The sequence below is a fragment of the Pipra filicauda genome, unplaced genomic scaffold, assembly GCF_003945595.2.
Source record: "Pipra filicauda isolate LSUMZ 115617 unplaced genomic scaffold, ASM394559v2 scaffold435_size564288_pilon, whole genome shotgun sequence".
NCBI classification, from domain to species: domain Eukaryota; kingdom Metazoa; phylum Chordata; class Aves; order Passeriformes; family Pipridae; genus Pipra; species Pipra filicauda.
Genome location: NW_024104571.1, coordinates 308370 through 322498, shown reverse-complemented (window position 1 = coordinate 322498; position 14129 = coordinate 308370). Strand labels below are relative to the sequence as shown.

The 14129-nt window shown below is 49.7% G+C and overlaps 2 protein-coding genes across 2 annotated transcripts in view; one reads left to right on the top strand and one right to left on the bottom strand.

Moving 5' to 3' along the window:
* Positions 1–2913: 2913 nt before the first annotated feature.
* Positions 2914–13218, bottom strand: CRNKL1 (crooked neck pre-mRNA splicing factor 1). Its single transcript, XM_027724213.2, has 14 exons — positions 12827–13218; positions 12462–12614; positions 11796–11887; positions 11527–11685; positions 11002–11168; positions 10367–10545; positions 9569–9739; positions 8706–8897; positions 7888–7947; positions 6706–6786; positions 4909–5148; positions 4465–4566; positions 3314–3562; positions 2914–3169 (listed from the first exon to the last, which is right to left on the bottom strand). The coding sequence occupies exons 1-14, from the start codon at positions 12872–12874 to the stop codon at positions 3002–3004; spliced, it is 2061 nt and encodes a 686-aa protein (XP_027580014.1). The 5' UTR covers positions 12875–13218; the 3' UTR covers positions 2914–3001.
* Positions 13219–13370: 152 nt separating this feature from the next.
* CFAP61 (cilia and flagella associated protein 61) overlaps positions 13371–14129 on the top strand; it is a 106128-nt gene continuing 105369 nt past the window's right edge. The window contains exon 1 of the mRNA XM_039385790.1: positions 13371–13524. The gene's annotated coding sequence lies outside the window, so the exon portion shown is untranslated. The remainder of the gene's footprint in view (positions 13525–14129) is intronic.

Sequence of the window (14129 nt, the reverse complement as noted above, 5' to 3'; positions counted from 1 at the left end):
CTCCAAAGCCAAATACCTCTTCTATTTAAGGCAGCAGAACCACCAGCCTCCCGGTGTTTACAGCCTGGTGGTTTATACAGCTTCAGTTCCCAAGTGCTGTAACCTCGCGTGCCTCGGCCACGCGCTCCCCGTTCCCACCGCGGCTCTGCCTCTGGTGAGCATCGTTTGGTTTTTAAAACTTCACCAAAAATCTTCGGGGGGAGTTGGTCCTGATGAGAGCAATTCTGATCAGTTCTTTCCAAACTCTTCTCTCTCACTGATATTCCCACCCGGAAAGGGAGTTCCCGGTAACGTTCCTCAGGGTTACAGTGCTGGATCCCAGCCCTCCAACGGCAAGTGGGCATAAGGCAGCACAGAGGAAAGCAGAGGGTGTGGGCATGGTGCCTTGCCCACAGCAAACCATGCCCAGCTGTGCACCACAGGCAGCTCACCACAAAACCCACAGAGCCTGAAGGTTCTGCATAAAATCCCACCTGGCACATGCAGGGAGAAACACCTCAAACTGCCCCTGGGCACCAAACCCCAGCCCTGCAGCACCAGAACCCCTCAGCCACAGCCCCTCACCTCCCACCCCCACAAGGCTCAGCTCCCTCTGAGGAGGAATATTTTCCATATGTGGTCCTCACATTTATCTTGCTTTTGAGCTCTCACAGCAGCAGATAAACCATGCACTAATAGAACACAACTTCCAAGCACAGACATGTGTTTATCTTCTTTCAAGTGCAGCATGTTATTGACTGATGGTATCTACAGACGGAAGGCACAAACACTATAAATCCCCCGTGAAGAGGGATATTTTAGTAAAAGCAGGTAAAAGCAACTTCACAAAAGACAGTGTGCAGAACTGAGAGTCAAGAAATAAGAAGAAATGCTCCCTAAAAACGGAAGAGCAGCCTGCAGCCTGTGAACTCAATAATTTCCAAACCCCAATACAGCAGCAACTATTGCTCAGTTGGTCGGAGACAGGGACAGACAGTTTCACTTGTGCCACACAAGCTCCAGACTGCAAAACCTATTTACTCCTGACTGCATGATGGAGTCAGCCCTCTCTTAAACAAGCAATTCCATGAGCAAGACTGGTTTTAAATAGCTGTCCCAGAACAAATGCATCCTAAATCCCAGCATCTTTCCATCGCCCTCCCTGTGGATCCTCCTCTGCCAGGTACCAGCTGAGCTGATCACCTTTCCACGGCATGAACCCACTGCTCAGTGTTCCCTCTTCCACCTGGAAATCTGAATTTTGCAAGATTTAAAGGCATCCCATACCCCCAAAGCCCCCAACACATCAGGTTACCCCAGGGTTTAACCTGGGCATGGCAGGGGGCTATTTCTCCAGCGGGGTGTCTCTCCTCTCCTCCCCACCCCTCATGCCAGGAGCCTTTCCAGCAGGAATGTTTCTCTTCCACCCAGCCTGGTGATAAATCCAGGCAGGCCAGGAGGGCACTGGGGCTTCATAACTTAAACATGAGAACCTGCAGCTCTGCAGGAACGAGGCAAACACATAAATCAAACAGGCAGAAATATCTCAACACCTACTGCAGAGCACGAGCCCAGAGGGGACAGAGGCTGCCAGGAACCAAACAGCAGGACACAAAGCACAGACGGAACCCCAGCATGGTCTGGGTTGGAAGGGACCTCAAAGCCCATCCAGTCCCACCCCCCTGCCACAGGCAGGGACACCTGCCACTAGCCCAGGTTGTTCCAAGCCCTGTCCAACCTGGCCCTGGACACTTCCAGGGATGGGGCAGCCAAGGGGGAACAGTTTCACTACTGGAAATGCAGCATTCAGGGTGTCAGTCCAGATCACTCCCACATGTGTTTCAAAAACAAGGCAAAAAAAAAAATTCCAAACTCTGTACTTAGAAACAACCCCACAATAATCGACCTGGCTTGAAAATCCAAGTGTTTGGGTTCTCAGCTCGGAACAACGATGGTTCTTGCCCTGTGAGACACTGCCCTGTGCCCCTGCTGCTTTCTGTAGAACTGCTAAAGCTCCATGTACAAACACAGGCAAGATGCTCACCTGAATCCCTGCTGACAATCTCACCACTGGTCTCATTAAGAGAGATGATATCAGCAACTGAGAGAATATACAGTAAAGCTGGTATAAAAAGGCAACGTTCCATCTTCAACAAAGTAAGGAATTCCTGGGAAAATGCAATGCTCCTAGAATAAAAACGAAACAAAAAAACCCTCCACAAAAACCCACCAAAAAAACTCCCATCAGAACATACACAAGAAAACCACCTTATCACCTCTGAAGACTCTGTAAAAAATTCAATTAAATGAAAGGAAAAAGCAAAGACAGGGAATTGGGTAGAGGGAAATGTCAAAAGGAAGTGTGAAAAGCAATGGGGCCCAGAGCAGAGGGAGGGATTGGAGAAAGAGGGAAAAAACGAGATTTACAATGTAATGGGCTACGTGAGGCAGCAGAAACACTCAGAGATGAGAGGCACATGTTATTCCAGAGGCTCATGTTATTCCAGAGGCTCATGTGGGGTGAGTGGGGGTGGGACAGAGGAGGGGGAGCGAGAGCCACGTGTCCACAGTGAGGAGATGAGGTGTGAGGACATCAACAGCCCCAGCTGCCCCCACCAGCAGTGCAGTTTTTAATGGCCAGCCCAGTTCTCAGGATGAATAAACCTGGGACAGACCCAGGCAGGGAGGACTCACCGGCTGGAGCAGAGCCTTGCACAGATGTGGCTGATCCTGGCACCCCAGACACACTGGGGACAGGGGGCCTTGTGCTCCAAGTGAGAACTGCCACCCAGTTCTCAGGTCACTGGTGAGGGCTGCAGACCCCTGCACTGGTCCCAGGACCTCTCCTTTAACTGCTGGAAACCAACAAGTGTATTAAAGGGAATCGGCTCCAATACAACGTTTGTTTTCCACACAAAACCCATCTCAAGTCAGTAACAGTAAAAGTCTCTAAATACATTTATTTATCACCAATGAAAATACTGTACAATGCCCCAGGGAAGGGGTGGGGACAGGCAAGGTGTTAAGTCTGGCTTTCATCGATGTCCTTGTCAGGATCCACAGCTGCAGCTTCGCTCTCCTGTTGCTGCTTCTTCCAGAGCTTTGCCATCGCCAAGAGTTTGAGGTTAGGCTGATTGGCAGTATCTTCTGGGAAAATATAGTCATAGTATTCCTCCCAGCCAGCATCAGACTAGGGAAAAAAATACCACAAAGCAAAGTTTAATTCGCATGTTAACGCTGGCTTTAGGAGGCACTTCTAATAAGAAAGAGAAATAAGAGAAAACGACTCCACAAAGGCACCAAGGACCCACAGCTGGCATCGCTTTTTCCTTACCCCATCCTCAGCCTGCAGTTTTCTCCTCTTCTTTATTTTCTCAGGCATGAGTTTATCTATCCTCTCCTTGGTGCTGTCAGAGCCGAACTCCTCCTCGAAGCTCCTCCAGGACTCCAGCAGCATGACCCTCTCCTCCTTCTCCTCGCAGCTGCGCATGGCCTTGTTGGCCTCCTCGTAGACCTGCCGGCAGCGCTGCAGCCGCTCCTCCCTGCCCGCCGACAGCTCGAACTGCGCGAAGCTGATCCACACCTGGGGGCACAGCACAGACACCCCACCTGAAACACCCACCCAAAGCTGATCCACACCTGGGGGCACAGCACGGACACCCCGCTGAAACACCCACCCAAAGCTGATCCACACCTGGGGGCACAGCACAGACACCCCGCTGAAACACCCACCCAAAGCTGATCCACACCTGGGGGCACAGCACGGACACCCCGCTGAAACACCCACCCAAAGCTGATCCACACCTGGGGGCACAGCATGGACACCCCGCTGAAACACCCACCCAAAGCTGATCCACACCTGGGGGCACAGCACGGACACCCCGCTGAAACACCCACCCAAAGCTGATCCACACCTGACACCCCGCTGAAACACCCACCCAAAGCTGATCCACACCTGGGGGCACAGCATGGACACCCCACCTGAAACAACCCTAAAAAATAACAAAGCAGCCCAAAAAAACCCCAACCCAACACCAAGGCAAGTCTAAAGCACTTTTTTCCCCACCAGCCTAGAAAATCCCTGCTTGTTTCACACACGTGAGATGCGCCTTGTTTCAGCAAGACAGAATGTGCACGTGAGCCACGTGCATACATTTCTTGGGGCTGTTTCAGGCCATGAGAAATCCGTGTGAATTTAGTCAGTGAGAGCACCGAGCAACACCAGAAAAATCACAGCTATTTTTTCCTTCCAAAGATTTTTCAACTAAAATCCCAAGGTGGTTCAGCAGGAAGAGGGCTGCTTGGAAAAGCTGCTTTCACCTGAGATACACCTGCTGCTGTACGGAATTCAGAAACTTCTTTCCCCCCTTCCCAGCACAGGCACGGGACTGAACTTGGGTTGATTTGAACCCAGGCAGCCCAGGCTTCCTCTGCCCCGTGGGCCACGTTCAGGACCAGCTCTGTGTCCTGGGTGCCCACACACACCTTGACGTGTTGTGTCCGCTGAAGCAACCGGCGGTAGAGGTTCCTGGTCTTCTCATACTCCTCTTGCTCAATCTCAAAGTCAATGTAGGATTTCCAAAGAACCTGCAACAGAGAAGCCTTTCATCACGTTCATTCAGAGCACACCGAGATAACGAGGGAGCAGGGGGAAGAGCACGGATAAAGGTGAAATTTCCCTGAGAAAAGTTTGAGATCAGAGCATTAACTGAGAGCACAGGCTGGGATCAGGGCTGAGCAGCACGACACCCTGTGCACACAACCCATTTAGCTTTGTCGGGGGGTTTATGGCCCTGCCAAGAAACAGATGCTGAATTAACGAGTGCCAGGCCGTGGTTGTGTCTGAGCTGGTGGGTCATTTACATGTTCATCAGCCACTCTGCAGCAAACACTTCACACCTGGCCCGGGTGCTGAGCCCTCCCCCTCACCTCGGGCATGTCCAGCCGGGGCTGCCCGATGGCCAGCTCGTAGATGGCCCGGGCCCGGTCGATGTCCCCCAGGATGGTCTCCAGCTCAGCAAACTTAATCCACGAGGTGCAGTTCTCCGGGGCGAACTCCAGGAATTTTTCATACAGCTTCCGGCAGCGGTCGAATTCTCGCAGCTGCAGCTCCAGCTCGATGTAACCTTTGAACAGTTTGTTTTTTGGGCATTTACCTATGGACGTCCCCTGTTAAGGAAAAAGACCCTTAATGATATTGCAGGCAAATAAACCCCACTGTATTTTCTAAATGCTTCTTTACTTTTCAATATTAGAACTACAACTCGTTTTTTGCACAGCCTGTTTCCTCAGACTCCGTTCAGGGCCAGCAGGAAATCCAACCAGCGTTTGCTGAACGAATGTGCATCCACAGACACCAAGAACTCAGGAAGTAGATAATGTCCTCAGTTGTTACACTTTCACAGAACATGGATCCCCCATGGAGTGTGAGTTGGAACTTATCCTGGCTCAGCTGAGCACTTCATCCTGCACCAACAGCTGAAGGAAGCACAGTACCAGTCTGTACCAGTCTGTACCAGTCTGTCAGGTAAACTGTTCCCAAGTATCTTACAAAACAAATGATACCAAACCAAACTGTCTCCTGGCCCCACACTGCTCCCCCTCACACAGAGAACGGTTCCCCCTCCCTGCCTGCTGGCTGATAGCAATGGACAGGTAGAAAATAATGTCTTTAAAACATTTAACAGTTTTCCTTCTGATACGCCTCAGACTCTGGAGAAAACTGTCTGTCCTAAGGCAAGCTGTGAGAAAGGAGTTTCTGGTTCTTAGTTTGGGAATCTTTTAAAACAAGAGTTAAGAACAGGCACACCTGAGACAAGCTGTAGCAAACTTCACCTTGGAGCCACTTGCAGGCATTATTTATTAAGCAGCATAGCCTCTGTTCCCTCAGGCCAACGTGAGTGAAGCAACTGGAGATCAAACTCTCCTACTACAGCTCTCCTATACAATGTTCCTACACATTTATTACCTTGGAACTTATTAAAAACAGAGGGATCCACCACTTGGGAGTATCACTTCGGTCCCTGTTATGGCCCTCCAGCTCTGCAAATGCCATTGCTGTTTCAAAATATGCCCAGTTCTTCTCCATGTACCCTCCATCACTGTTTCGGTTGAAACCCCATTAGTCTGCTCTTTAAAGTCAAATCACCTCGACTGTTATCAACGATGGCTTTCTCCCCAAATCCCTGAGTTTAAGAATATCTGAGCTGAAATGAAAGGAAGTTTATTTCAAAAGGTCTTGGTGCCAAAACACACCCCGCAGTCCCCTGACTTGCTGACATTCACACAGTGAACCTGCTCAGCAGCTCCTGAGCCTGCCCAAAATCCCTGTGACTGCTTCTCTCAGCAGCCTGAGACTCACACACTCTGTTCGACAGGTCCTAATTTCTAAGAGTCAAACCTTTTCTTTATCTAAAAAGCTTTTTAGAATGTATCACTGTACCGAATCGGCAGCAGTTAGCAACTTGTAATGGCACTAAGCTGATGGGGGTGCTCTGCATTCAGAGGAGTGCTTTGTCATTTCTGCCCGCGGCTAATTCATCATAGCAAGCTGCCTTTCTTTTTAAATCATACACGACAGTAAATGCTGGTCCCTGCAGACTCCTCGGATGCTTTATTTAAGTGGATTAAACCAGCAATTTATAAAGGACAATTTAAGATCTCCTAATGCTATTCCTGTGTCACTGTTAGTTAGCAAAGTCAATTAGGGCACTAACAAAAGCTTACCAAAGCCCTTCTGGCAAGGGGGAGGTTCTTCTGGCGTATTTCAAACTGTGCATAAAGCAGCCACATTTTGGCAAATGTAAACTGGAAGAAAAAGAAGAATGTAATATTTAGGCTAGAAGTTCAGTAAAACATACTGCATATACCCTTTAAAAAACCCCAAACACTCCATCTATACAAAAATGTTATTATTACTACATTTAGTCTCGTTTGAGCTCAGTGTTTTTCTGCTAAAATGTTGAGAGTCCATTACCCAAAACAACCTCTCTAGGACAGGGCAACATCCTCCATCCCTGCTGAAAGCAAAAATAGCAAGGGGGAAGTCTTTATAAAGAGAGAAAAGAGTTCGTTAACCAATCATCAACTGGTAACATATCAGCCATCAACGAATCACTTAACAGCTGTTAATGATTACAGATTAATCCTAATCTACACACCTGACACTCAGGTGACACAAATAATGACAAACTGGAAAAGAAAGAACACGAACTAAGATTTTCTGGTGTTCCAAGGCAATGCAGATCGATAGTTGTAAGGGTTTGGCCCCGTGGATATTTTAGTTAAAGCTCACTAGCAAAGAAAACCCCACAAAACCCCTCGAAAATCAGCTCTGCAGGCCAATTGTAACGGGGAGGACACACCTGAAAGATGTTTTACCAAATGCAGCTCCTCGGGTGGGACCGTGCAGGCCGTTAGGTGCAGCTGCTATAAAAGGTGGTAACCCCAGCAAAGCAGAGCACCCAGTATTCTGTAGAGGCTGCAAGTGACTCAGCTTGGAGCAGCCTGAGGAGGAAGCCACGTAAGTAAAGACCAACTAAGTGGTTTTCTCTGTCTTTTGACTGTGTGCAATTTTAGCTTCTTAGAAACTATTTAATAATAATTTTAAAATAGTGTAGAAGCCCCTTTGTTTCATCTGTATGGGGGAATCTGACATTGTGCTTGTGCTGCTGTTTCCCACTGTGATACAAGTTAACAGTTATCTTAGATCTTAGCTTGAAAAAAACCCTATTCGCTTTGGAAACTGGAAGGGGTACTTAAAGCTCTGAGTGAAGCCTTAGTGAATGTGTTAGCAGATATTTGGAGCTGTTTACACACTTGAATCTAGGGGCAGGGAAAGAGAACTAAAAAATATTATCTGGGAAACTTTAACCCAAAACTGACCCCGAAGTGCTGGAGGAGCCATACCTTTTTGTGGGGAAGGAGCTCGAGGCAAGCCTGGTACACCTGTCTGGTTCGCTCTGCATCCTGTAAGAACAGGCACCATTAAATGCTTTGTTTACTGCTAGGATTACACAGTATTTTGAATCCTACAATGATTGTAAAACTGCAGAACAGTATTTTTTAAGTCAAACTGGTTAGAATCATGAATACTTAAGATATAAATATACTTTTCTACTTGGTATGCACAATGCAAAGGTAATAATCAGCAAGACTCGCCTTCTGAAAGCAAGATTCACTGCTAAGAAGCAGACAACAAAACCAGGAGTGTCCCCATTCTAAGAGGGAAAACAATTAGTCTCTTTTCCTTTAATAGACACCAAATAGTGTTCTCCACTTAAAGTAGCTCTAATGCTGCATGATCGGCAACAGAAGAAATATTTGCATAGCCTGGAAGGCCGCTATAGCAGCACTGTGGGTGCTTCACAAATGTTTTGCTAAATATAGAACTATTTCACAAGTTCGGGTAACAGTGCAGTTCAGATGGGGCTAGAAATACCCACTTCTGCATTTATTATCAGCATCCTCCTGGATGAATTGGGGTGAAACAAGTTTGGGTTTGTTTTTTCTTTTATCCCCTATGCATAAGAGGGAAAACTGAAAGGGGAAAAATCCCATATACTTAAATAGTAAATCATGTAGCTTACTGCACAAAAGTAGTGAAACACAGCATATTTAATTCTCAGCTTTCCTATTAAAATATCAGTAGCTGTTTAATATACGGAAAATACTCGTGAAAGAAAGAAAAAAAACAAAACAACAAAACCTGAGTTCTTACTACTTGCCTTTGCCTCCAGCTCTTCGTACAAGGCGTAGTTGATCCAGAGGTAGATGTACCTCTTCCAGTGCCTCTTCTCCTGGATGGGGGGCACGTTGGCGATGGCTCTCTCGTACACCTCCCGCACGGTCTCGGCGTCCGCGTCGCTCTCCACCAGCCTCAGGTAGTCGAACCACGCGTCGTAATTGTGGGGGTTTGCCTTCCAGGAGGGTGGGAGCAGGGAAACAGGGAAGAAGCTTCAGTCACCACAAATAACAGACCCCGCTCCTTTGCTTAAGTTTTACTCGGAATTTCTGCTTTAAAATAGGTCATTGGAGCATTAATGAACCGCTGTCAGTCTTGGGGATGCCCACATTAGAGCTTTTGGGTTAAAGTGAGTTTTGTTTTTATTGTGCCTACAAATATTTTCTAAATGAAGTGTGAGAAGGGATGAGGGTGTGGTGAAATGTGCAGTGTTCAGTGAACAGCAGACAGGAGTGGTATAGCTGTTTCCTCCCAAAAAGCAACCTGGACACAGGTGAGGTGTCCTGGAATGGTTACCCCATAACTGGAGTAGTAAGTTACAAGCTAAACTGCATTATGCCCTCAGGTCGCTTCAAAGGGTACCAAGCTCTGAGTTCAATCAGAAACTTTGCCTGCACAGTCTAGATTAGAAAGCAGAAACAAAAAAGCAGTGAGTGCAAATATCATTCTCTTCTCCACAGATAGAATTCTGCCTCCAAAATGAACATTGTCTTGGTATTCTCTTGGTGGTTTTTTTTACTATCAAGGATAATGTAAAACTCATCAGCCTTCACATCACAAGACACTGCTGTACCTGAAGCAGCAGCTGGATGCACAATGAGCCTGAGGGGTACCTGTAACACATACCTTCACCTCCTCTTCATACTGGAATCTCCTCTTGCTGACAATGATGTCTTCAATTCCCCTCCTGTCTCCAAACTTCTTCTCAAAAATGGTGTAATTCTTGAAGAGATTCTGGGCATCCTGCTTTGGAATTCTATCCAGGGCATACTTGTAGATCACCCGTACTCTTTCAAACTGAAAACATTAAATATCATTTGAATAATATTTACAAGGCACTTTCAGTCCTACCCCACAGTATCTTAACAAGCTTTTGGCAATATTTAATAGACTACAGAATCATGGAACATCTCTATGTAAGTGACTATTTTAGAACAGGACTAATGCAGATCTCCCTAAAGAGTAAACTTTGAGGGGGAGGGAAAGCTGTAAATGTCAGCCCCCACCATCTCTTTTTCATTTACAGGTTTAGAATATTTAAACCATATTTAAGAGGTGTGGGTTTGGGGTTCACAGAACCTTTTCAATTCCTTACTGGCCTGGGAACTTAACAGAGGCTGTCAGTGGAAAAACATTCAGGCCAGTTCAGTTTTTTATCATGCAGGCTACAACCTCTCAGAACCTCACAGATCTGAGGATACATGCTTGGTCTGACGCTGCTGCTCTCAGGCTTGGCAGATTTGATGCCCACCTTGCTTAGAACACACCTTCCTGATGTCACCAAAAGGCAACTAGAGGCAGGCAAAAAACTCAGACTAACAGTTTATCATAAGGTGATGAAAAACTGTGGTGAAATGGCTTTGGGGTTTGACATTCAAGGAAAAGCCTTGTCATTAGTCTGATGTGTTACCAAGAAGACCTTACTTCTTTCTGGTTCTCCTCGAACTTGGCGAAAGCCACGTAGAGGTGCTCGTCCATGTGCTCCTCCCCGAAGAACTCGACGGCCCTCTCGTACACCTTCCTGGCGTGGGCGAAGTAGCTGTGCTTCTCCTCGAAGCGCGCGTACTTGATCCAGTTCTTCACGTCGGGGTGCACGATCACGAGTGCCGCTCGGTTAAGGAAACGCTGCTGCCTGAACGGGGCCCCTCCAGCTGTGTTCCCCCCGCTGACTACGGGCTCAAGGGCTGCACCAAACCGCTCCCAAGGTGGGGTTATGCAAGGACATGCCTTACTGAGAACTTGAAAAGGGATAAAAACCGGATAAAGGGCAGGGAGAAGTTTGAGGAGAAGTCTGAAACAAATGACTGCGAAAAAGCTGGGTGCATGAGCAAAATTAAATATAGATGTTGTGGCAGGGCCTACAGCCACTTCACTGAATTCGATGGCTTTCCCTAAACACTTACAAGAGCCACCTACTGCTGGCTCTTGGTGTGGTGGCTTGTTCTCAGCACCCCACAGTGAAGAGGAGCACAGAGATATTGCCAGAGATGGAATAATTAAGGAAAGGAAGAATGCAGGTCTGAACTTGAGTGGGTGTTCCAAGGCACAGAAAAGGATATATCTCTCATAAATGCTTCGTGCCCTGTCCACCTCCTTGTATCTCAGCTCGAAGTTGATGTAGGAATGCCAGGCTTGCTCCTCTGGCTGCCACTCCATCCAACGTTCGAACACCTGACGTGACCCAGCAACATTGCCCAGCATCTCCTCCATGTAAGTGTACTTGTACCTTGGGAAAGAAGATTGAGTTTCTACAATTGTATAGTGAACACAGCAACTCAAGGAGTTTTGGAGTGCTTTGCAACAGCATCCCTGAGGTTTCTTCTTCTATCCCCCTCCACCCCAGAAATGCCTGTAGACACAGTTGTGACTGGCAGCATGCAAGCACACAAACATCCTTCTCTCCCAATGCTCTGGCCACTTAAAAAAATACAAAACCACTCCAAAACTTTCGCCTTCCTCTGTTTTCAGACTAGCCTGAGGACTTGAAGAAACAGGAAACAAGGCACTCTGGCACGATCCCAGAGCAGACAAATGACGTGCAGTCTCTGGGGGCAGAAGAGCTGCTCTGGGCTCTGCCAACGTACCAGAACTGGTTGACCCTGGGCAGGGTGGTGATGGCCCGGTCCCAGATGTTGCGGGCGTGGTTCACCTGGCGGTTCTTCATCTCCATCTCGGCGTACTTGAGCCATAGCGTGACGTTCCTGTAGTCCACGTCCAGGGCGCGCTCGTAGATGGACCGGGCTCTGCAAAACACAAGTATGCTGCAGGTATAACGTGCCTCCAGGACCCTGATGTTTGGCAACGTGTGCCTCAAAAGGTTTATAGGAGCTGCCTGCAGCTGCATCCTGGTTACCTCTGGATCTCCTTCAGGCTCTCCTCCCATTGCGCGTACTTGATCCAGTTACTGATAACAGTCCTGTTCTTTCTTATGTTGTCTTCAAAAGTCTGGGGAGAGAATTATATCAGTGAGTAAGAAATCCTTCTGCAGACCAGTACTATAAATGCCTTATGGGGTATTATTATTACAGGAATGAATGCCCAATGTCTTACACCTATGCAGAAGTGGTAACGAATCATACTTAAAACAGCACGGTAAAAACTGTTGGGCAAAGCAGCTAGAAGTGTAGAATAGTCCTACAGGACTAAACTTGAGTTCCTGCAACCCGATACCTGAAATATCTTACTCAAGCAACAAACTGAACCATGATTGTCTTATGCTGCCTGGCCAGATGCTGGTGGTAATGCAGGAAGTGCCTGTAACCCATAGATGTAACAACCGTTTAAGTGTTCCAAACATGGGCACGGGGGAGATGTCTGCTACCGAATTCCACGTTAAACAACACAGGTTTAACTTGCAGGTTTTGCACAAAAGTAGCATGAAGCAGTTACGGTTTCTAAAGAATGGGTGCTTGCCTGGAAAGTCCACAAGGAATATAAACTACATCTTGTCTAAGTTGAAAATAGTAGAGTTTTAGTGCTTTACCTAAGGGTCGAGATTAGCTTTGTTATTTTACTGTACCTTTCTTTTCCTGAGTTTATAGTCATTTAGCTCTTCAACATCTGTGATCTTCTGCTGCGGAGGCGGCGGGAGAAGCTCGAGTTCCCTCTCCTTGGCCTCTCTCAGAAGCTGCTCCGCTGTGATCTGAACCTCGGCGGGTGCTTTATTTTTCACCTGCAAGGTAAGCGGAAGGGGCGCTCGGTTCACATTTCCCTACGCGAACCCGCCAAGCTCCCCGCTGCCGGTTTCCTCCGGTGCCTCGCCAGGCGCGGTGTTCGCCGAATGCGGCGCCGGGGACCCCGTGACCCGCATGGCCCGGTCCCGGGCGGCTCCGTGCCGGGGTCCGCGGGCCCCGGGGGGCTGCGGGGGTGCCGCCGCCCACCCACCTTCGCCACTTTGGGGATGCGCTGCTTCCCGGCCGCCGTAGACGCCATCTTGCCGCCGCGCCGCGGGCCGGCCCCGCCCCGCCACCCCTGACCTCACGCAGCACCGCCCGAGCGTCGTTGCCGCGGCAACCGGCGGCGCGTCCCGGGGCGGCGGTGGGCGGTCCCCGGGTCCGTCCGTGGGTGCGTCTGTTCCAGGGCTCGGTCGGTCCGTCCCTCGCGCCAGTCCGCGTGTCCGCCCGTGGCCGCTCCGCTCCGGGCACGGGGCAGGTGAGTGCACGGGGGTGAAGGTGTCGCGCGTGGTGTCCGTGCCCCGCGGGGCGCCCCCTGGCGGCTCGGCAGGCGCTGGGGGGAGACACGCGCCCGGGGAGCGGAGCGCTCGCGCCCGGGGGGTCTCGCGCGCCTGAGGGGGAGCGCTCGCGCCTGAGGGGTCTCGCGCCTGAGGGGTCTGGCTCCTGAGGGGGCTGCCTGGTCCCTCCCGCCCGGGTCCCCGGAACGGCGCCGTGCCGGTGTCCGTCCAGCGCCCGCGGTACCGCCCGGGTGCTCGCCCCGCCCGCTGCTGGGCGTGTGCCGGGGGGCGGGCCCGCTCCGCCCCGGAGGCGGGGCCGGGCGCCCCATCCCGCCCTAAGGCCGCCGGGTGTCCCGCAGGAGCCGCCGCAGGTCCTGTGTCCCGCAGGAGCATCCCTGCTCGCCCAGCCGAGGTACGTGCGCGTTCCGTGCGTTTTGAGCCAGAAGGAGCAGGAACGGGGCGCGGGGATGTCCCCGGTGCTCGGGCGGTGTCTGAGCGGGGCGGGCGGGCGGTTCTTCGCCGCCGGGTCTCTCTGAGGTGCCGCTCGGGGGGGGCAATGCAGGAGCTGCTGTAGGAACAGCGCGTTTCCTCGTGAAAATGGTACGGTTTTTACTGTGTAAATGCTGCTTTCCCTCACTCAGGGCTTGCGTGAGTGTTCGGGGGAGCTCGCGTTGAAGCGCGTGGTGTTTTTTTCAATGCATTGAGTTCAACGACTTCATCTGCGAACGCGGCGAACTGTTTTCCTGAGTTGAGATGATCTTAGTGCTATATTTCAATGACAGTTAAAAAAACCCCTCCTGTGTGTTTTTATATATGGAATTGGCACCATATCTGCAGAGGATATCTTGCTTCAGGTTGGTCCCAGGACCTCTTTGCAAATGCATATTGGTGTGGCTGAGACCTGTGCTGGCACCTAAATGTCTTGTTTGTCTGTGGAAGATGTAGCAGTGCATGTGACTTTCTCTGTACTTAAAAAGTATGAAATTCGGGGTTTCTTTTGTTCCTCCGTTTCGGTTG